This window comes from Micropterus dolomieu, linkage group LG14, assembly GCF_021292245.1.
Source record: "Micropterus dolomieu isolate WLL.071019.BEF.003 ecotype Adirondacks linkage group LG14, ASM2129224v1, whole genome shotgun sequence".
Taxonomy (NCBI): Eukaryota; Metazoa; Chordata; class Actinopteri; order Centrarchiformes; family Centrarchidae; genus Micropterus; species Micropterus dolomieu.
This window is the reverse complement of record NC_060163.1, coordinates 18984957-19008765: the sequence shown is the minus strand read 5'-3', so window position 1 is coordinate 19008765 and position 23809 is coordinate 18984957. Positions and strand designations below refer to the sequence as shown.

The 23809-nt window shown below is 40.1% G+C and overlaps 2 protein-coding genes across 2 annotated transcripts in view; one reads left to right on the top strand and one right to left on the bottom strand.

Moving 5' to 3' along the window:
• The window catches only part of sncgb (synuclein, gamma b (breast cancer-specific protein 1)), a 30224-nt gene extending 26351 nt beyond the window's left edge, over positions 1 to 3873 (top strand). The window contains exon 5 of the mRNA XM_046068179.1: positions 1428 to 3873. Coding sequence (XP_045924135.1) covers positions 1428 to 1436 — 9 coding nt within the window. The 3' untranslated portion in view covers positions 1437 to 3873. The remainder of the gene's footprint in view (positions 1 to 1427) is intronic.
• A 585-nt stretch (positions 3874 to 4458) lies between these two features.
• On the bottom strand, positions 4459 to 22879 carry glud1b (glutamate dehydrogenase 1b). The gene is made up of 13 exons (XM_046068178.1): positions 22319 to 22879; positions 18286 to 18366; positions 18033 to 18088; positions 17584 to 17647; positions 16736 to 16830; positions 15003 to 15182; positions 12985 to 13122; positions 12612 to 12749; positions 12446 to 12526; positions 11709 to 11832; positions 10017 to 10108; positions 6960 to 7022; positions 4459 to 5494 (listed from the first exon to the last, which is right to left on the bottom strand). The coding sequence occupies exons 1-13, from the start codon at positions 22713 to 22715 to the stop codon at positions 5375 to 5377; spliced, it is 1629 nt and encodes a 542-aa protein (XP_045924134.1). The 5' UTR covers positions 22716 to 22879; the 3' UTR covers positions 4459 to 5374.
• Positions 22880 to 23809: the final 930 nt, after the last annotated feature.

Genomic DNA, 23809 nt, shown 5'->3' with positions numbered 1-23809 from the left:
TCTCCATAAAGCTGGTCAGCAGCAGGAAGCATGAAGTGCTCTAAAACTTCCTGGTAGACGGCTGCGTTGACCTTGGACCTCAGAAAACACAGTGGACCAACACCAGCAGATGACATGGCACCCCAAACCATCACTGACTGTGGAAACACTGGACTTAAAGCAACGTGGATTCTGTGCCTCTCCTCTCCTCCTCCAGACTCTGGGACCTTGATTTCCAAAGGAAATGCAAAATTTACTTTCATCAGAGAACATAACTTTGGACCACTCAGCAGCAGTCCAGTCCTTTTTGTCTTTAGCCCAGGCGAGACGCTTCTGACGCTGTGTCTTGACACCAAGGAATGCGACAGCTGAAACCCATGTCTTGCATACGTCTGTGCGTGGTGGTTCTTGAAGCACTGACTCCAGCTGCAGTCCACTCTTTGTGAATCTCCCCCACATTTTTGAATAGGTTTTGTTTCACAATCCTCTCCAGGGTGCGGTTATCCCTATGGCTTGTACACTTTTTTCTACCACATCTTTTCCTTCCCTTCGCCTCTCTATTAATGTGCTTGGACACAGAGCTCTGTGAACAGCCAGCCTCTTTAGCAATGACCTTTTGTGTCTTGCCCTCCTTGTGCAAGGTGTCAATGGTCGTCTTTTGGACAGCTGTCAAGTCAGCAGCCTTCCCCATGATTGTGTCTTGCCTACAGAACTAGACTGAGAGACCATTTAAAGGCCTTTGCAGGTGTTTTGAGTTAATTAGCTGATTAGAGTGTGGCACCAGGTGTCTTCAATATTGAACCTTTTCACAATATTCAAATTTTCTGAGATAGTGATTTTATTCATTGGTTGTCAGTTATAATCATAAAAATTAAAAGGAATGAACACTTGAAATATATCAGTCTGTGTGGAATGAATGTATACATTATACAAGTTTCACTTTTTGAATGGAATTACAGAAATAAATCAACTTTTTGATGATATTCTAATTATATGACCAGCACCTGTAACAGCCGGTATCTGTACACTTTACAAGCGTATCATATATTCTTTTTATGTAAAATCTTAATTGGAAAAGTAACAAGTCAGAACAGCTGTCAGATAAATGTAGTGGAGTAAGAAAGTACAGTATTTCCCTCTGAATTGTACTGGAGTAGAAGTCTTAAGTAGCATTAAATGGAAATTCTAAATTAAAGCACAAGCACCCCAAAATTGTACTTAAGCACAGTCCTTGAGTAAATGTACTAAATTGCTTTCCACCCCTACTCATAACTAGGCTACTAAACTGATGTCATATCTAAACTGATGTTATAATTTCTGTGGAGTGCCTCTTTAACTTGTAATGGACTATTTTTATTACATTGTGATATTGCCACTTTTACTCAAGGAAATACTTCTTCCACCACTGACATGTTTCTATCTTTGTTTCCTTCTTTCCCTAATTCCAGGGGTATTAGTCTTCTTCAGGACCTCGCCTCCCGTGTTCTCCGGCGGCCCCTCGCTCCCCTCGCCTCGCTGTACCAGACTCCAGATGTCCAACATATTTTTTTGTGACTTTACAGAACCAAAATCAACTAAAACAGACTCTTCCGGATGCCGCCCCTCAACCCCCAACTCCCCGTCTGCCTCGTCACTCAGTGATGCTCCCACCTGTCCTCATCCCTTCTCCTCCCCTCTGACTTTCTGCAGCCTGTAGCGTAACCTCCACTGCCCGTCTTACCCTCACCTCACCCGTGTGTTAGTGTCATCCTGATATGAACCCCGGTGTTGTTATCGCCCCCACGCCTACCCACCCATAGGGAAATCTCACACACAAACACACACGTACACACAAACAAAAAGAGATACACCTTCATTTGACACATGCATGAAACACACACATACAGTACATACAGTCATAGCCAGCACAGACGCACACACTGGGCAAACATGTGTTAATTAACTGTAGGATTTTAGGTGTGTAAATACAGCTAAGCCTTTGCAGTCCACCACAATAACAATAACTCACTGCGAGACCGAGGCAGGGTGTGAGAGGGTGTGAGATCTGCTGTTTGTGCGCCTGTGTGTCCACAATAGCTTATATATATATGTGTGTGTGGGTATCTGTGCGCGCACATATGTAGCTGCTGGCATATAAAATAAATCTCCAGAGGCTTGAGCAAGGAATTCGTGCATTGAGGACAGATATCATTCTGTTATGTGTGCAGTAGTTAGCTAGCTACAATAGGCTGCATGAACAGATGTGTAGAATGACTTGTCTTGTGCTGTAACTATAGAGTAGCGGCTGTTATGTGTAGCTTTGTATGGATTAGTGTGTGTCGCGCCTCAACATTTAGAAACAGGGTTATCACAGTGTCATTAACCAGTAAGCAATACACAAAGTCCTTTCTTATCAGCTTTTAAGAGTCGCTCCTTGAATTGTGTTATTAACAAGTTAATTAGTTTCAAAAATTCAAAGATTTCTCTGTTTCTCACAAAGCAAAAGTTGTATATAATTTTATAATTTTTGTATATAGCATTTGCTTTGTGAGTTGCATAAAGGGAACAACACACTGTCTCTCATTTTACAACCCTGCTGTAATATGACAAATAAATGTACCTTGTATAGCGTTAAATATTTGTGGCTAAAAAAGCAACATTTAAAGTGAAATGAAAGAACATATTAGCTATAAATAATTAAGAGTTTAACAGTTAATAAGTGTTGGTTTAATTAGATTTGTCAGGGTCATCTCCCTGCAAACAACCAGAGTCTGATATTTAAATTGTAATTGGTTCATGGAATTATCCTTCTTTCCAACACATCCCAGCCCACTTCAAACTAGCACTAAGAGCACCAGTTTCGCTCTAATTGTATAAATATAATGTGATCATGTATGCAGGACCCCATCACTTATAGTACTTAAGAAGCTGATTAACTTCTTCAACCCAGTCATTACAAACTTAATGTTAAAACCCTCACGGGATTGTCTGTTAAATCCTAGTAGAATATGTCATGCAGAACTTCAGTCCTGGGTTTGAATATTCCCCTCACAGGAAACATCAAATAGCTTTTCATGAAGAGCTCAAACAAGCTGATACAGAATATATGTCAGACACAAGGCAATAAGACTTTTCACATTAAAAGCTACTTCTGGCAAAAGCTGGGTTTACAAAAAAAAATTCAAGGAGGAAATATAAGCAGCTGATATTGATTGCTTCTTGTTATTGTGTAGTTGCTTTTAAGTCTTTGTTAAAGTGGTCTGCATGCCATCGGACGAAACAAGCAGTCTTATTACAGTTATTCAGATTTCTGTGTTGAAAAACATCATTCAGTGAGGGAATCAGTCCGCTAAGAGAGGAGAATGAAAGTTTGAGTTTAATCAGCTTTATGTGTAGCTCTGTGAACAGCTTGAATTCTGGGATATGTAGTTGTTTTTTAGGGTAGTTTTTATTTCACACTAACTGGTCTGAACCCTCTCAGTGCGATCACCTTTCACTGCTCGTCTGCCCGGCAATAGTGTGTGTGTCTGAATGCACTGTATGTGTGTGTGTGTATCTACACGTGTGTGTTAACATAGAACCGGTTCAGCCAGCAAAGTGTGTGAGTGTGTGTTTGTGTCTGGATCAGGTTTGTGTGTTTTTACTTTGAGGCCAATGGAAACTGATGACTGCATGTTGCCTTATCAAGCAATCTGACATTCACACACACCCATACACATAAGACTACACACTACACCACACTTGTATCAACACACACACACACACACACACAGCACACTAAACAAGACAAATCACAAATCCCACCTGAAATACACAAACACAAATATCGCACACCATGTTTAAGTTGGCATCAAAGCAGACTCGCTGATTTTATAAACAGTAGCAGTGAAATTAAAAAGGTTTTGTTGAAATCCAGCTACTGTGTCAAGAATTTATTTGAAGAGGAACACAGGGTGTTGGGGGAACACAGCCTGACTGAAAATGCAAAGTTTGTTAACATTACACAGTAAGATCAGTCAGTACAGTGGCTTAAACAAACAAAACAAAATCTGCTTCCAGATTTTGCTAGCTTTAGACAAAGTCAGGCTGTTTTCCAGATTCCAGCTATCACGCTAAGCTAAGCTAACGCCTGCTGGCCTTAGCTTCATATTGAATTTACATGAGAATACTGTCGATCTTCTTTTACAAACGCTTATTTCCCAAAATGTCAAAATTTGCCTTTAATCTTGTGTTGGTCACTGTGAGTGCAGCCTGTTTTCCCATTATCCCCATGCTATTGTGCGTTTCTGTAATTCCCTCTTCCAGGCATCATGGACAAGATTGGTAAGGTTGTGGAAGACGTCACAGAATTCCTGGTTAACAAGATATGTTGCAGGATACTTTTTGATATGACTGTGTCTATCACACACATACACACACTTTTATTCACAATACAGGAATAATAGTCCACCCAGTTCGTGACAGAATAGTATGAAAATAAACTGATGCGATACTGTTGGATATTTTTCTGAACATTTTATTGGTTTCCAAAAAAATGAATAAAATAAAAACAAAAAGTAATTTCCCCCATAACAATTTTAATGTCAAAGAACTGGACGATTAAAACTGAGGGAAAATTCAGGGGGACGGGCGGTCACAGTGACACCTAGCCCCCTCCCTGCTCCCCTTTCATGGCCAGCGGAGGAGCTGCTTTTAAAATACGAGACAGAGCGACGGGAATAGAGGAAAAAAGGAGGGGACGAGGAATCAGAGAGCTTCAATTGAATCTCTTACAATAAAAATACGAACTATGAAAAAAAAGCCTTCTTTGGGAATCCTTAACCATGGCAACTTCACTACTAACCTTCACATCTGAAGCGTGAGGACAAACTCAAGTGTAATAAAATTACTATTCTCTTTTATTCACGTGAAGTTAATTCTATATCTAAATACAAATCCCTTTCAATTAAAGTTAAACTGAAGTGGCCATCTCCCTTTTAGAGCGGACAACTTTCTGAAATAAGGCACCTGTAGTGCTGTCAACTGTAATATCAACAGGAGGGTCACACGTGCATTCAGCGATCACAAAAAGGGCGCTTTTAACATTGCTGGCGCACAACAATATCATCAACCTTTCAATGCGGGCTACATCTTTTCTTCTGCCAGGATGTTACTTTCTATCTGCTTTTTCTCACTATAACCTCAAAAACAAGAACAGGGCAATGTTTAAACAGAGATGCATATATGGTATAATGGCAGCACAAAGATCACAGGATAAATACCAGGATAGCCAGTGTCTCGCTGTACGTGTGCGTGTTTGTGTGTAGAAGAGCCAAAGAGCAGCGGTAAACAGTGATATGTTCTGAAGGCTGTTTAGAAGGTGGAAAAAGGAAGGAGAGGAAGGGAGGGAGAGGAAGTGTGGGTCATGATTGGCCATTTATGTGAAGGTAAGCCCCGCCTCATTGTAGACTTTGAAGACCTTCTCGATGGCATTGACGTAGGCGGCCGTCCGAAGGTCCAGACCCAGGTTGTACTTGCTTGCTGTGCGCATGATTTGCTATAAAGGCAGAAGAGTACACATGTTATAGGACTGAGCAGTTTAACTACATTTAACAACAGAGCCCAGACCACCTTTGAAGGACTGAGCTCATCCCAAGCAGACAAAAGAAGGAGGACTTGTGCTCGCTAATGTTTAGTACCAGCACGGGTAACTGTTCCTTTAGGTTCTGTGCGGTTAAGACTTAATAATTAATAAGTAACCATTTTAATACAACATAGAATGTACATTCATTTAATATTTCTTTCATTGTCATACTGGTCAAAGAATTACAAGAAACCAGTAGAAAACATAAAGTTACACTTATTTATCAAGTACATGAATTTATCAACATGTATATCACATTTTTTTCATAACGTCTCATCATATAACAATAATTCCAATTAATATAATCACTGAATTACATGCACTGGACACAGATTAATTGGGGGAAAAAAACAGGTAAACTAACAAGTTGAAAAAACTTAAGTTAATTTCAGGATTTGCCAAAATTAACATTTACCCATTATAACAAGATGAGCCTTCTAGTTACTGCAGCTAACAGTAGCAAAATTGTTTGCTAGAGATCTGATGGCGCTGACTCAAACTCCATCAAAAAGGAATTAGCAGGACCTGTTACACCAGTTATGTTACTGCCTGCAGCAGGCAACAATAACTATTTAAGACCTTTGTAAATGAAATTAAGACTTTTTTAGACTTTTGAGGCAGGTGAATTCAATGCTTTTTTAAAACTTTTCAGATCTGTAGATAACCTGTTGGAAGTGACAGCTGATCATCCTTTTATGTTTTTTACAATTTATTTTTGCAACATTTGACCTTGATCTTTAATTTTAGTGATGATAAGGTATTTATTGTGTCGGGTTGTTGGTAGCATGATGTTGTCTTCCTAGACTCCTGTATCTGAGCTATCTTTACATAAAGGACAACAAAGGAACTTTGACTTTATTGGAGATGCACTGTATCCCGTCAGATCGGCAGAAAATACTGACATTATTAAAGATCGTTTCAGTTTATTCACATATTTTGGTGTCGAAATAACTAGTAGGTACAAAAAGAAGCACTTTTTGTGGACGTAATTTTGATCTAAGTGGATTTGGTAGTGGCCAGATGTGATCATACACACTTAATAAAAATTCTTTGTCCATTTAACTGTTTTTACAGCCACAGCAATCTCTGGACTAATGTTACCTTACATAAAAATAATCCTAATGGAGCTATATGCAGTGATGTATACTGATTTTAAAGTTGGGAGAAAGAAAGAACTGGTACTAGATCATTGAATTGGTTTACAGTAAGATGGAGGGTGTGACAGAAGATGTCTGAGAGAGACAGCACTAATCTAACATTTCCAGTTCCATTTCTGAAGTGTAAATCATATGTTTCATCTTAGTTTACTGTACAACACAATACAGTGCCTGTTCACTAAAACACATTCGTACTGTGTGTGTTATGTAGGATCACTTACCCGGGCAGATCTCTCCATCGTGTAGGCCAACCCAGAGTGAACAATGTCCTTCTCAGAGGCACCCTGCAAAGGAAGATGAATGTTAACCACACATTCAATCTCAAGAAGGAGACTTCTTGAGAAAAGTGTGCATGCAAAGAAGTCCTGACATGATCAGTTAGCGCATCAACAGAAAATGTGTCATTAACAACAAACATTAGCTTGGTTGCATGTATTCACCGTTCGGTATTTATTTTACTTTGGTAACTTGTGATGGGCATTTGTAATTTTATTTTACAGTGCACAGGCATCTTTAATGGAAATATTAGTTGATATTTCTACTCAGAAGGTAATAAATGATAATATGTACAAATATGTATAAGGCCATTGTAAGCATGTATTTCTTAAACGTAGTCTTTGTTATTCAAAGTGGGCAGGGTTCACTCCTTCTGGCCGACTGTCAATCACGGGGATTAAGATGCTTTTATTCGCGAGTGCCAGGAGGTTTGAGTGTTACGTTGCCTTGGTTGTGGACCTATGTATCAAGTATTTTAATTTTTCCAAGTATAAGGTGTTACACACCTTTCAGGTCATAGAGTGCAGAGTACACTGACATGACATGCCAATACAAAGTGGAAGTAAAACAATATGCTTCATTATCCTCTTAAAATTAAACCTGTGATACATTTTTGTTACATACATATTTGTTTCACAGCAAACAAATCTACTAACTTCTATGTATGTTTTATCATGATAGTAGCAGAAGTAAGAAATTACTGGGAGACGAGAAAAATATCTGAATCAAAATGTAAAACAATTATTAATACTAACAGGCAATAAGAAGCTCCCAAGTGGACTCTTTGGTATTCTTTGGCATACGGCCTGTGGTTTGGCAGTTTTGGAAATATTAGTTCATATGTTTGCTCAGAAAGTAACAAAAGATATGTACAAATATGAAGAAGACATTTGTTGCATGTCTTTCTTAAACGTAGTCTTTGTTATTCCAAAGGGCAGGGTTCACTACATGAGGGCAACTGTCAATCAAGGGAATTAAGATGCTTTTCTTTGCGAGTGTCAGGAGGTGTGAGTGTTATGTTGCCCCGGATATGGACCTGTGTATCAAGTATTTTGCAAAGCACACTGACATGACATGTGAGTATAAAGTGGAAGTAAAGCAATATGCTTCAATATCCTCTTAAAATTAAATCTGTGATAAACATAAAAAAGGACTCCAGATTTTATTTCAAGACCACAACTGTGGGAATATCGCAAAATCACCTGTGGATTGTGTGATTTATTTGCTAACATCTTAACTTTGATTGAATGTAAATCTTACTGCTTCAAATGTAGCCAATAACGTGACTTATTGCTGATCTCAAAATGTTGTTGCTGTTAACGGCTGTCACCCCTCCCTGCCTCCTTCACATGTCCTGTCGTCGTCTGGGAGCAGGAGGATTTATCCGCCAAATCTTTGTAATATAATTTAGCTACCTAAACCATAAAGAATCTGTATCTAGAAGAAACCACAAAGCAATCTGTAAATTTTGCAGTGCAACGCTTATGGAACTTTTATTGGCACTTAGAAATCGTAAAGAAAGGTAAACTATATGTTAGTGACGTTAGCTACCAATCTACATAATGTATGTTTCAGGGCACTAGTTTCAGTTGATTGCCAGCTATTTGCCACATATCTAGGTCCACAAGCTACCTAATTGTGTTACCAAATTGAGGGAAGTAGCTAAAACAGTGTTAACCTTGTGAAATATTGAGTTGATAGCGAATGTGGTGAGAACTTGTCCCTAAGGTACCTTTTTGCTTGTGATAACCAATGATGAGACAGGCCACATGAAGTTGCTAATGTTAAGTTACATTAACCTTAGTTAATGTCAGCTGCATACAGCTCCCGACATTAAAGATATGCGGCACGGTACCGCTACCTAATTTGATCAGATTACATTCAACTTGCTCATGTCACTAGGTACAAAACAAGGAAATGCAGATTGCATCTAACCATGGAAAAGGAGAGTTGAATAAAGATGCTGAAGTTGATTTCTGCTCTTACTGTTTGGATGTAGGTGTTTTTATGGGAAATTGATATTTCAGATCTGAGTGCCCATTTCATGTTCCACATCTTATGTGTTATGTAGTGCGGAGCACGGGTCTTGGTCTTGACTTGGTCTCAACCCCACAAAGTCTTGGTCTCGTCCCGGTCACGACACACTCTGGCAATTTACACTGCATCTCTAAACTGCTCCGAGTAGGTTTTGTTGGTGGTTAACTCGAGGTTACCCTGCACGTGGACTACACACCACATCTGTACTCGGTGTTAATAATGTGAAGAAGGCTACGAATTCTTGATAAAATATTTTTAGATTTCATCCTGACTTGTTCCACTGCGGTTGTAGCTAAAATTCCCTGAAATTAAAGTCACAAAAAATCTAAATCACTCTGGTGTTTTCTTCTGAATACGCCCAATCCACGGTGCATGATAACAGTGATTGTGGGCTAAACTCACAAGTATTTCCTCACTGCTAAATCCAAATGCAAAGTCTAATATAACTTTCCACTGCATAGTCTAATACACGGCAGAGGTGTGTGTGTGTGTGTGTGATGTTGCAGCCTTGCAAAGTGAAGTTTCTTTAAACTCCTCATATTCTGACACAATCAACGTGCATTCTTCTGGGAAAATTTCAGAACATGCGCCGTTGCGAAATACACCCCTTTCATGCAAATGCACACCATCTCAAACTAACCAACATCTTATTCACCATCGTAGTACCGTTTAACTCCTGTGCAGGAGGTCAGAGTTGATAACCCTGAGTTAACCTGATAAACTTGAGTAGGTTGAACTCCCTTCGTAGTACAGGCCACTGGTCTTGACCACAATACTAGTTGTAATGCTTTTGTCAGTGTCAGACTTGGAGTGATAGCATGTAGCTATTTCCTGGAGGCAGTATGTGTCAGTGCAGACCTGATACTTATCGAACTTGCAAAAGTGTCAGTAGAAAATAATCGTTCGCTCATTTTTGATAATCACTTGTCCGTTCATGGAAGTGTGTGTCAGCAGATATTACTCACAGCAACTCTGGCCTGGAAGTCAGCAGTAGGTACTACAGGGATGGGTCCTCCCTGCTTGCCAAACTTCCTCTCTAAACTTTCCTGCACAGACACTAAAAGGGAAAACAGAGGAAAATTACAATTCAAGACACAGAGGCTTCTTTTGTTTCTGCATCGACAATAAACACCAGTTATGACACACCCTGCAAATTTTTCTGGTTTTACAACTCTACATTCTTCATTTGCTATTTTGATTGGCTGTATGTGCACAAGACAGAGTATAAATACAGAAGGAAAGTAAGTTGAGAGAAATCATTTCTCTTAGACAGAGACACCACATCAGCTGATACCTGCTGACACAGCAACATCACCGCTTCTGGCTGACTTGTCACAAATTCAGTAAAAATAAGTAAGTAAGAATCTAAAAAATCTTGTTAACAGATTTGTTTTTATTTGGAATCTTTTTCCTTACAGTTATATTAAAAGTAATCTTGCATTTAATACATCAGCAGCTTTGTTAGTGACGTACAACAGCCAGGTAACCTGTACAGCTAGGCAAGGTTTGCTTTAGACTTCTACTAAACAACCTGAAACACTTGCAGTAAAAGAAGAGTTACAGTACAGTTTCACAGTGCAGGATGAAGGCGAGGGAGGTAGAGGAGATACATTTTGGGCAGGTTCGACTTTATAACATCCACATCTTATGTGAATCCTGATCTGAGGTTTGTCTTGTGCCTTCAGGAAGCAGCTGTAGAACCAGAGTATCTGCCATACCGCGGAGCAATCCAGAGCATCACAACGCAAAGAGAAATACAAGATATAACACCACAGCAATTCTGTGGTCTGAATGTGTTGTACCATTAATCAGTACCATGTTAATTTACAAAACATAATTGTTTTTTGTTTTAATATAGATGGCAGCTCGTTCTTTTAAATACCCTGAAGGATGTACCAACGCAAAAAAGATAAGGACTAGAGAGAAAACACTGAGGACCAATCAAGACACTCTCTATTATGATGAAAGAAAAGGTGTTAAATTTAACCTAATTTTCATGAGCTCACTTGTAAGAGAATGGCACGATGCAATGAGGAATAGATATCCTGAACTTGAGGAAACTCAACAAGACAATCTAATCAAACTCAAGTCGAAAGACGGTACAATAATTATGTATCCTACTGTAAAGGTTATGGTGCATGGCAAACAGATGAAGGAAATGTTTGAAAAGGATTTTCAACTAATGAAACAAACGGCCAAGGCAAACACCTTACAAGAACAAATGGGAGCATTGGACATAGGAAATTCAGAAAATTCAGAGGGTGAGGGCACTCTTCCCACACCAACCAACACCACCCCACCCAATCCCAAACCCAAAGAGAAATAGATTGTCTGATGTAAGAACGGAGAGAAACAACATAAAAATCATTAATTACCAATCATTATAACTGATATTAAATCTTTACCCAACCATTTTATTGCATTAAAAGCTAACTGGGTTTTAAAATCTGATTTGCTGTACATTTGTCATGTATAACACATTTGTACAATCTGTAGTTCTGGTGTTTATATATTGTTTTAGAATTGTGTTTAAAGAATTAAAAATGTACTTTCACTTGTAAAAGGAGCCTCTAATGAAAAAGAATCTTCTGATTGTGTCTCATGACCCTAGCCTGTCTGCATGTTATGGAGGAAGTAAAGAGCATTCTTGTACTCACTGAGCAGGTGGTAGTTTGAGTCTCTCTCATATTTGAAGGTCAGTCTTCCATAGCTGACATGGTTGAGATTTTTCAGCCACTCGAAATAAGACACTGTCACACCGCCAGCATTCAGGTACATGTCCTGCAGGATGAAACATCACATACTCATCAGACATTGGCCTGTTTCTTCACTCCCCTGTGTGTAGAAATATTTTGATAAATTTTCCTATGTACTCCAAAATTGTTTGTATGTTTTGATTTTTCTGTTAAATAAAACCACTGGAATAAACTATAAAATGAAATGCTTTTGTGAAATACTTATTTTGACAAAAAATAAATAAATCTGTTGTTCAGAATCTTTTATTCTGCTTACTGTTTGGGTTTCACCTTCATGGTTCAAATATATTATATTTACACAATGTTTCTATAACATTAAATATTCATGACTAAATAAGTAAAAATAAAAATAAATAAAATAGGAAAAAACATCTTCATGTTTATTTTTAGCACTCAACAACACACAGTTAATCTGCTTCATCAGGACTGGATGTGTGTGGTTTGATCAGATTTTATTGACAGTACTGGAAAACAAAGCAAACATCCCCAAAAGTATCATCAGGTTTTGATTGAAATGTTGCTAAATCCTGATTGGTGCTCAAAAGTATGTGACATCACATTTTCACCCACTTCAAACCAGTAAGAAGAGCTCAGATAAAAACACAAATACTCAAATCTTGTGTAAAGTGTGCGCTTACAGGAATAACCATGACGTTGTTCTCCAGAAAGATCTTATCAGCATCTGGGGTGGTGGGACCATTGGCACCCTCAGCAATGATCTGGAACAGACAACACACACTTAATATGAGTGTGACCAAGTTGCCCTGTCCTTAATCATGAAGGTAAATCAAAGTGAGTGTTTACCTTGGCCTTGATCCTGGGGGCATTGTTACGTGTGAGCTGCTTTTCTCCGGCTGCAGGGATCAGGATGTGGCAGTCGGCTTCCAAAATGTTCCCTTCGTAGGGTTTGGCTCCTGGGAAGCCCACAATGGTGCCATGTTGCTGCAGAACGCACAGACACACAAGAGAAAAATATTAACTTGTTCCCAAAAAGATCTTCTGACAGCGATACTGTTAAGTGAGAATGAATCAGTGGACAGAAAGGAAGAACTGATGATTTTGGGAAGGGAAAACAGAGTAAAATAGAGAACAACTTTGACTACATAATAAAAGAAAGAAAGGATAAAAGGGATAAAGAGGTGAGACATAATTGAGAAGAAGGCAGTTGTGCTGGTACCAGTTTGTAGTCCTCCAGCTGCTTGGGGTCGATGCCCTCTGGGTTGTAGATGGCTCCATCAATCTCACCGATGCCAACACACTTAGCCCCAAACCTGTGCAGGTACCTCATGGAGTGGAGACCCACATTACCAAAGCCCTGTGAAAAGTCACAGCAAGGTCATCATCACCATGGTCCAACATCACCATGATATTCACTTTTAAATCATTACATAATATCAATAGTATAAATTTAATTGTTACACCCCGTTTTACTCAACCATAAACTAGGATAAGCTCCATGCAACTACATACTCTGGTGCCACCGTGTGGCCACTTTAAGTTCTAACATCATTATCATCCACTGTAAGGACCTGAAAACTATTCTGTGTAAATGTGTGTGAAAACTGGAAACAGGACAAATTATCAAAACAGGTAAAGGTGGACAGAAGTGATGCTATCTGTGGCAAATCTTCTGCTGCAATCTAAAGTGTATATAAATACATGAAAAAAATACATAAAAAAAGATACTTCATTACTGATGCCAAACTCCTGTAAATACAATATTCCCATTAAGTCCAATCACTGATTGCAACCTCGCCCACAATGATCTAACGGCCACACTGTCCATCAAAGCAGCGCATGTGCGTCATGGAACCTCTTGCTTTTCATTTCGGCGCCCATGTTAACAGGTTAGAGCAGCATTTTTCACGCGTGGCTGCAGCGACGTTTCATCAAGACAGTCTGAATCCATTTTTCGCGACATGGCTGCAGTGCTCAGCAACAATAGTACCATAAAAAGACGGTTTATAGTCATATCAACATCATATCAGCAAAAAGTACACCTTTACCTATGTTGCTGCTACTGCAACAGAAAAGCTAGAGGGATTTTAATCTGAAATAGACAGAAGAGGTTGAATAATATTAAAAAATAAAATGAAATTATATGTCTGACATATTCTACAGATATAGACATAGAAACTGTTGTCTGTGTGGACACCACACGTGTGTGAGCCGCAGCATATCAGCAAGGTACCCGTCATACATAGGTAAGTTAGGCAGTGTGGCACAAGCAGAAGACTACCAGAGATTAAAGGATAGGAATGTCTGTGTTAATAGTAGAGTAAAATCTCTAACGTGGCCATTCTAGAGATCTGCTCTCTCCTCAATCACTAATACATCTCTAAGAAAATCTAATCTCAGCACAAAATAATCCTCAAACACAGACACATAGGGATCAGCTTTTTGAACATCCACGTCATGATTCAGCGGTTGTTACCGCTTCTTCTCTTCCTCAGTGACGCCCTTCTCATCCCTCACCCCAATACCCTCTCCACAAACATCATCCCTTTTCAACATCTCTTATTGTTTGTTTATTGTTGCTGAAAAACATCAGCTTCTTTACAAATCTCTATAAAAGGAAGGAAACAAGCATGATCAGATCCTCTTTTATGTGTCTGGTGATTATAGAAAACACTCCAGGAAAACAGCGGAGGCCATTGCCAAGGGGTTCCCTGTGAATGTGTCAGTGTGTGCTTGTGTCCATGACACGTGAGGAGCTGTCATGTGACAAATGGAAGTGAAACTGCTAACTACTCTGAGATCTTTCATCCCCACAGACACACTTCTTCCAGATTACAGTTTAAATCAGAGGTATCCTTATAGAAAGAACAGTCTTTCCATGAGTATCCTGTTGCTTTGCTCTGTTTCTTTCTATTGCTTTTCTGTTTATTGCAGTTGAGCAGTTTCTACAACTAAAAGACTGTTAATTGCGCCCACTCTCTCACAGAATCATCATTTCTCATGAACAAAGAGGTTCTCCTTCAGTTCCCCGCTGTCTGCTTGAAGAGATGACGAGATCAGGGCCAAGCTAAAACAGATGGCACTGCTCTGATTGAGACGTAGCTCTAAAACCCCTCATCATGAGTTCAAATGAAAACTTTAAATCCTGTGAGTATCTGCAGTACATTTGGGGTCTCATCTTTCCTCTTGAGTACAATGTTTCTACTGTGATCAAACCATGCCAGAGTGTGTTTGTACCTGGATGACGAAGGTCTTGTCATGGAAGCCTGGTGTCAGGCCCAGCATGCTCATGTAGGACGCTTCATTAATGAAGTTCTCGATGCCGTGGAAAACTCCACGACCGGTGGCTGAGATACGTCCGTGGATTCCTCCCTGGCTGATGGGCTTTCCTGTCACACATGCATGGGCGTTGATGTCCTGCACACACATACTGAGAAGGTCAGACCACATAGTCCATATAGACTTAAGAAAATGATGTACACAGCATTGGTAATGATTGGAGGATTTTGTCTCCAATGACCAAAACTTCTTGCAGGAAAAATAAATGATATTTCATTAAGAAATCTGCTACTTTATGAATTTAATTCAATACAGTTGGAGATTTTTGGGAACCTGCATCTAGTGACTATTTAGTGTTACTGCCCCTTTCTTTTCTGCTTCAGCTTTCGGCCATGCGATATCTGGTTTTAACTGCTTAACATACACACCAAGAGGTTGTGTAGTGCCACCCTACGAGGCAGTGAGACAGCTGACTACACATACTCACTACCCATAATCCTCAGCCCTCAGATACCCAGAGGAGGAATGTATCACCCACTCCAAAGCCCTGCCTGGAGTATCTGGAACAGACACATGACTAGGTAAGGTGAGACGAGGTTACAGAGGAAAGGGAAACTAAGAATCATGGGGAAAGGAGGGGTTGAGATGTGTAATAACATATGAAAATCTAAATTAATTAACACTAAATGCAATTTATATTTCTTTGAAGTAGAAAAATTAAGATTAATCCACCACAATGCATTGCAATGATTGTTGTCATTAAGATTTTACGCAGGTATTTAGACAGCTTGATGTATATTGATTAATCGGCAACCTCTGGGGCTGAAAAAAGAAAGCCAAAGCGGAACTGCAGTTCCTCAAATGGCTACTTGATGCTGGCCTAAAACAAGTCAATCCCCATAGACCCCTGAGGTTAAAATGCCAAACTTTACAGCAGTACTAAACAGGCTAGTACAAAAAAAAACACAGGTTTGGTCTCACTCACCCATTTAAATAATATTAAGGCTTAAACTTATGCATTATTTATATTAAGGCTTGACGTTATGCAAGAGGCCATACCAAGATGGTAACTGCTAGGGCCGCCCCTGCTCTTCAGAAGCCTATAGATGACATCTCAGACACTAAATCCATGTTTTATACAGACTGTGATATTGATTCTACATGTATCAAAATATCCTTTGTTTTGCTGTAATTTTATCCGCTCACAATCACACCTGTTTAAAAACAGACACTGATTACACTAGTGTACTGAAAAAAAAAACCAAGGGCCAAACATGACTAAGTATAGTAAGAATCTGTCAATAAAATATCTGATTTCACATAGGAAATAACACAGAAAATCAATATGGTTGTATAAAATTTAAGTACCCGTCTGCTGGAATAGCTGTGTGAACATGTTTAAACACACAAATTAGTAAATATTTTCACACATCTTTATTCAAATAAGCCCTGTTTGAGGTTTTGATATGAGAATGATATCTCTCTCACACACACACACACACACACACACACACACACACACACACACACACACACACACACACGAGAAGGAATGTTTCAGTGGTCGGCTGGGAAGGGAGCGCCAGGAAACCACTGAATGACTAATTCCTTCCTTATAATTTGGCCATTTTGACCATTTGTACAAAAACAGCAAAGACATCCAGCTTGGTTGTGTATGTCTGAGAACTCACAGTGTGTGCAATGGTGTTGGCGTATGTGTCAGCAATCCAGGACATTTCCCTCTCTCCTGTGCTCATGTCTGGAGCCGGGACATCGATGCCAGGTCCTGGTGAAGAAAGCCGAGTACGAGAGAGAGTTAATAAAGCACGCCATTGTCTGTGCTCATAGACTTCAACATCACAAACCAGGTTTCAGTCTTGGTACTTCCACCAAGTCACTGGAAATATGAATCTGAATGGCGGGGAATATGAGTGTCAGGCTTTGTGTCCTTGTGTCATTTATATACACATGTGCCCTCAAGGGCCTTGAATGCTCGCACAACGTCCAAAAACAGAAGCAGTCACCCAGAGAGGTGGGGGATGGGGCTACAGTGAGAGAAAGAAAAGGACGACTTTCTCAACAGGGGCAATTTGACCATGTTACACTCAACAGGGAAGTGATGTGATGTGTACAGTTGGTACTACTTTGCCTCCAGGGTGGACATAAATTCACTAGTAAATAAAACCAAGTGGTGGGAGACATCCATCAGCTATGGCTGAACGACTTTATGACCGACAAACAAATATATACATTAGGAGATTGGTTGTTATTTCTGCTTTCTCCACTTAAACTCTGGTTTAAGTTGAACTTCTATATCAGCCCCACACTTCTTTTTCACCATAATTAATTGTCTCTCTTTTCAATTGAGTTTTTGGCACACCCAGAGCTACTCCAACCTGAATAAACAGCGCTAGATGACAGGAAATGTTTACTTCTCAGTGTGGAAACATTCACCCTTGCTACCACAGCCATGGTATCTGAGTCAAATAACAATATGAATACTGTCACGCAACAAATACCAAGCCGTGCAAAAACTCACCAATAAAACCCTTCTTGGCCAGCTCAATGGTGAATCTCCTGGTAATCTTCTCCAGCTCATTATCCTACGACAGACAGACACAGTATAGTTTAGAAACATGTTGCTTGGTTACAGTATAATAAAACACTTAAGGAAAGGAATTTATTAAAACAAAAATGGGCTACATAAAAGGACAAAGACACAGTGCACTATTAAAAGCAATCCACAGTGTCACAACCATACAAAACATCATCCTCTCTTTGGATGTGAGTAAAAGACAGAAAAAAAAACAAAAAAAACAGGAAAACTGATATCCCTCCCTGGACGGCCAGCCATGTGCATGTTAATTCTCATCTTACGCTTTGTTGCTTTCCTTCAAGTATTATAGCACATAGTTAAACATGACATGCATCTCTACGTGTGCATGCAAGTGTGTGTGGGAGGGGGATGATTAACATTAGAAGGCTTACAGAGTAATTCCTGGGGTTGATCTTCACTCCAGCTTTGGCTCCTCCAAATGGCACATCTGGGGGAGAATAATACAGTTAAAAAAACGACAGTAACAATTGCATTCTTGTGTCAAACACACATGACTTTAAGATACAAACATACATTCGCTTTTTGTATTGTGAATTTGTCCAATCAAATGGTATTAATATGTGTGTGGAGATCAGGGGATAACAAGCAGGAGGCTTTGTGGAAGGCTAAGACTTTAATACTTACCAACAACGGCGCACTTGTAGGTCATCAGAGAGGCTAGGGCTTTGACCTCATCCACAGACACATCTGTACTGTAACGGATTCCTGAGTGAAGACACACATACAGAGAACTGTTACAACACAGCCACCACACAAAAAAGAAAATGCAAGCAAGCAAAATGTACAGAAATGTTTTGGTTTTTTTGTATGATAAAACAAATAATTTCTAACCATAATTCATGTGCACTGCATTTTGACATTTTTATATGTTAGGCAATGAGTTCAACTGCCTTGTATATTTGCAGTAGTATTAAGTGTTCAGACTGCAACATGGGGAAATCATTACCCTACACCGAAATGGTCTCCACTACAGTATACACGTGCAGCTCAACAACAGAAAAGGGAAATGAAAAGCAGAGATAGAGCAAGACTGACAAAAACTGGACTAGTGATCAAAGTATGTTCTCCACAACCACACAAGACCATACCAACAGGTCAGAGATCACCAATTGTGGCTAGCAGTCACGTTAGCAGCAAAAAAAAAATTAAAAAAAATAAAATAAAATAAAATAAAATAAAGGGGGGGGGGGGGGTACCAAATTAACCAATCCCAGCCCTCCATTCTGAACCCAGCCCATCGAGCTGCAGTCATTCCTTCCTGTTGTCTGGGGTTTACTACCGTTGCCACAGTAACATGTGTGGGCCAGCCAGTGTGCGGCGTTACATGAGATCATACAGCCAGGCTGCCCAAGTCATACCATCCGGCAGAACCAAATATAGCTCATCCAGAGTTAGCTTATGCAGGGAAAGGGCAAACTGCACGCTTTATGGGGGCAAAAGCACTGTGTGTGTTTATTTTCATGTATTCGACTGGAAGCACATAAAACACAGGATGCGCAAGTAAAAGCCCACCCACTCTGATGTCATCTTTAAGTGCCTAAATTACAAATTTTGTGGCCACCTACTTTTTTATGTTACTGCAGTCAGAGGAAAAACCTCCCAAACAAAGCTCCTTCTTTAAAAGCGCCGCTGTGGTTCTCCCTCCGTCTTTATTTCCTTTTAGCCAAAGATCAGCTGAGTTACCCCGAGCCGACAGAGGACAATCTTTAGCTCACTGATCAAATTAAAAAGGGAGGAAAAAAAGCCTGGCTGCCTACCCATCCCCCATCCATGTATCCACCCAACCAACAGCTCACCACAGCAACCAGATCCAAAACATATCCGTAAACACATTCCTTTGAAAAGGAAAACAGATTTTTTTTTTTTTTGGGAATAAACTGAGCCCACGCTTAAATACAGAGTTCCTGAGTCAGAGCAGTTTAGTTTATACAGTCAGGCCTGAAGACCCGACATGATTGGACTGTCTGCTTCAGAGCTTCTCCGGTCTAAAGCAACACATAATGGTGCATTTGATCTAAAATTACTGGTTCAACTATTCAGTGTATTTGCCCTATCCTGATATTTTCCTTAATAACTGTTTCATCTTATTATTTTCCTTAAATGCACAGATTATGCACCCAAGTCTTGTAAAATTGTGATACTTTAATTAGACACATAATTATTCATGCTATTAGAAGCTGTACTATTAACATTTTCCCCCCAGAAGTATAAAAAGAGAAAGACGGATTCACTTCTGGTGGTGGTAAGGCCTCTCAAATAACAGGACTCGGAATATATCCATTAAAGCTGATGTAAATGACATAATTATAAGCAGGATATTGTTATCTGGGTGTAATAATCCACAATTGATTTATAAATGGTGTGTGTGGTGTAAACTTGTCTAGGAGAGATTTTGTCTCAGTGGACTCTACTGAACAGCTATTAACGTTTATACAATATGGTGTGTCCCTCCGTATCTAAGCAACACTGACATACTGCTGCACTTATGGTTGTCACGTGAAATATCCCGCAGATTTATTCCACTTCTGCACAGAAAGGAGAAGGATGTTGACAATTTAGCAGACAAAACAAAACTTGATAGGGTTGTAATCTAACAGTGGGACAACTTCCCACATATTCTTTTCTGGGGGTGTGCAAACAACAAGACACACACACACATTAAAACTCTCGCTTAGTAGGCAGTAGAGAGCAGTGTGGTCCAGTTGCTTTGTGTAGCACCATATGCACACACAAAAAAAGCCTTTGCACTTTGCATTTTGAACACAGCCGAGGGTCTATCCACTGTATTAATGATTAAGCCCACTGAAAAAAATACCTACTCTTACACTTGTCCCAACTCTAGTATCCATGACTTTGGCATAAGGGACCTATCAGACTTGTTTAATGAGCCACTACAATTAATAATCTATTAATTCAATTAAATTGTGTAAAGTGCATTTTTATTTTTATGTGTAGACCGACTTAAGATCTGAAACAAGAGACTCCTGATTTAATTGTAGGATTAGTTCTAGTAGTTGCTGTAACAGTGATTCCTATGATTATTATTATGGACGAGATCTTGTAATTTGGCAGGCTAAGCAACAAGTCCAAATTATGAGTTTCATTTTACTTTCATATGTCTGCTCTTTCTTTGCCACTAAATCTAAATGAAACGTTAACATACCATTGTGACCATTGGTTAGCTGCACCTTGGATCTGGATAAGGCAACACGAGAGGAAGATATTTAGAAATGCTATCACTGTGGCGGACTGTTGATGCCAAACTGGGTTTTGATTTAGCTTTGGATCGAGGTAGGCTAATGCTTGGCTCTCCTCCGGTTTTTATGAGATGGATTGAGGCAATGATGCTCTTTTAATGTTAATGATTTTACCTACATGGCTTCTCTGAGTGATTTCCCACTGATAACTGCCTGGACAGCCTGTGGCGCCGGACATTCATAAATTGGTGCAATGATGCATTACGGCTTGGGGGAGAAATCAGTGGATATTTTATCTAGGTACCAAAAATGATACACTCTGCTTAAAAAAAAAAAAAAAAACTGTACAGCACAGTGCCCATGCACAGTGTACATAAAATATGCCTCCCCAGAATAGGTCCACATTCGCTAAGTCAAGCAGATACCATGGAAAGGTCATACCAGGCCAATGTCTGCTCCACACCATTTACACATGCCCTTTGACTGACGGCTGACTGAATGGCATGTCTGTTTCTACTGAGAATCCTTCCACACCACAGCACCCTCCCCCAACCTGTCACGCTACTGACAAATGGGAGTGCCAGGAAAAACAGCCACCCCCTCGCCAGCCCTTACACACCTCCTGTCTTCCTATACATCACATCCCTCTGTTCATAATTACCCAGGGTGCACTGTTGTAGCAGCCCATAAAGCCACTGCTTTGAACCTTGAACCAAAGAACATATGTTGCACTGTCATATATCATACCTACACGTTGCCCATAAAGCTGTTTAAATAGTGCTTTTTTTGTATTTGTCTGCAGAATGAGATAAGCTCACATTGTATAGATCTGCTGTTGACACTTCTATGTTTGTGTATGAATCACCTGAAAGAACAGATCTTCACCAGTGAAAGTGTGTTTATGCAGCCAAGGCCTGAAATGCTTAATAACATAACACCTGAAGTCTTCAGGGTCTGCCCTCTCCATCACACCATACATCTGACACACAAATTAGAATAACAGTTGACCAGATATGTGATAACAAGAAGTAAACTGCAATGGATTGTTATAAACGGCATTATGGGCTGCTTTACATGAAAGACAAGATTTAAGGTGGCTAGAGATCAACACTGTTCGCAAAGTATGGGGTTGCAGCAGTTTGACGGCTAGCTTGCTGCCCGGTAACAGAGTACAGTAACGTTACAGCCACACGTGAACAGGAAGGCCTCTGTAACTTAACCTGCACAGAAAGTCTCGTGTGAGCAAAGCGCAGTGGTGAGATGCAATAAACAAACAAGAACAAGTAAGTTAAGCAGCTATTACAAAGGGTGGAGCGTGACGGTAAACAACAGCGATGTTAGCAGTTTTTCACAGCAGCTGCCGTGTGTTAAAGTGGCTAATTTTACTGCTAACTAATGCTAAACTGCTGGCTAAAGCTAGCTGTCACTGGGGCCAGTCGGGGATGTTTGGCTCATCTTACCCCCTTTGCAGGGTGTCCTGTGCTGGCTGTGCTGGGCGCGGTACCCCTCCACCACCTCCCACTCTCCGTTATCCCTCTTGATGGGGAAAGACACGCTCAGGACGTGATTACAGGGCTTGATGATGCGCAGGATGCCCCTCACACGGTTCCTCTTCTGCTCGGGGCTCTCCCTGGTCTTCAGATCCTCCACCAGCTTGTCCTCGACGATGGACGCGCCGCGGTCGAAGAAGCCCTCGACCATCCTGAAGAAGTTGGGGTCGTCGGGCTTTTCCGCCGCATCGGCGTAGCGACGGACCCGCATCAGGGACGAGGACACCGGGAGAGCGGAGTCCACGCACCCCGAGGCCAGGGCGCTACCCGCAGAGCGGCTTAGCAGCTCCCCGAAATACCGATACATGACTTAAAATGGCTAATTAACAAAAAGGCAACTAAACAACACGGACGATGGGGGTGACGACAGGAGAAGGGAGGAAGAATGAGCGACACAGCGACTCCTCACCGTGTCCTGTCCTCTGGCCGAGTGGAGAATGGCATGCTGTGTCAGTTTGCTTTAAAAGGCAGCACGAGCCAAGGAAGAGGAGGACCAACGGATCCGAGCGCCCGTGCCAAGCACTTGACAGCGCGCGCTCCCGATTTTGCGCTTTTTATTTTGAAAGATAATGACAAAAAATGACACTAAGGGAAAGTCACATTATATAGATTAATTTATTTTCATGTTGAAAGGATAATTGTGGATCATTTGATGTGATGATCTGATGGTCATAGTTCAATCGAAACGGTTTAAGGTATATTATTAGCCTAATAGACAATATACAAAACAAAAATATAGATATGTGCTTTAGAGAAAACATCAACTCTTGGTCAAATCATCATTATATACCACACAATGGCTATGATTTAAGGCAGTGGTTCTCAAAGTGGGGTCCGGGGATATCAGGGGTCGTTGAGGTGGTTCCAAGGGGTCCCTTGCAAAAATTATTTTCACTATAATTCTATTCATAAGTAATACAATGACAAACTGTATAACTATTTTGCTCACTGGTTAGATACTTTCTGTAATAAAACATCTAAAATGAAAAGTCCTCTCAGATAGGGAACTCTGGGACAAATCTTGTCAAATGGGGGTCGTGTCAGTTTATGGGTCCTTGATGTGAAAAAGTTTGAGAACCACTGATTTAAATTGATTTGATGAACAATTAGGCAAGTAATAATAATAGTAAAAATAATAATAAACTTTATTTATAGCTTTCATACAAGAAGTGCTTTATGACAAAACATGAGAAAAGACATAATGAACATAAAAACAGGGATAGAATGCCATAATTATGGAAAATAATATGGAAAATAAACCCCATTTGATAATAATAGTGAAATATGACCAAAATAGAATAGGCTTGCATTTTTAAAAGTGCAGCAGTGCATAAGTGCGAAACATCGTGCAGAAAGCGTTTCCGGGCTCTATCAGGAAAGTTATAGATTTAAAGGCTAAAG

Bases quoted from the DNA above. Each gene is read 5' to 3' on its own strand.
- glud1b (XM_046068178.1), bottom strand. From the start codon at position 22,715: ATGTATCGGTATTTCGGGGAGCTGCTAAGCCGCTCTGCGGGTAGCGCC. The intron at 12,750-12,984 runs GTACCAGCACAA...TGCGTTCTGCAG, and splicing joins AGCTGGAGGACTACAAACTG to CAACATGGCACCATTGTGGG. The intron at 10,109-11,708 runs GTGAGTACAAGA...TTTCCCTTTTAG, and splicing joins CTCAAACTACCACCTGCTCA to TGTCTGTGCAGGAAAGTTTA.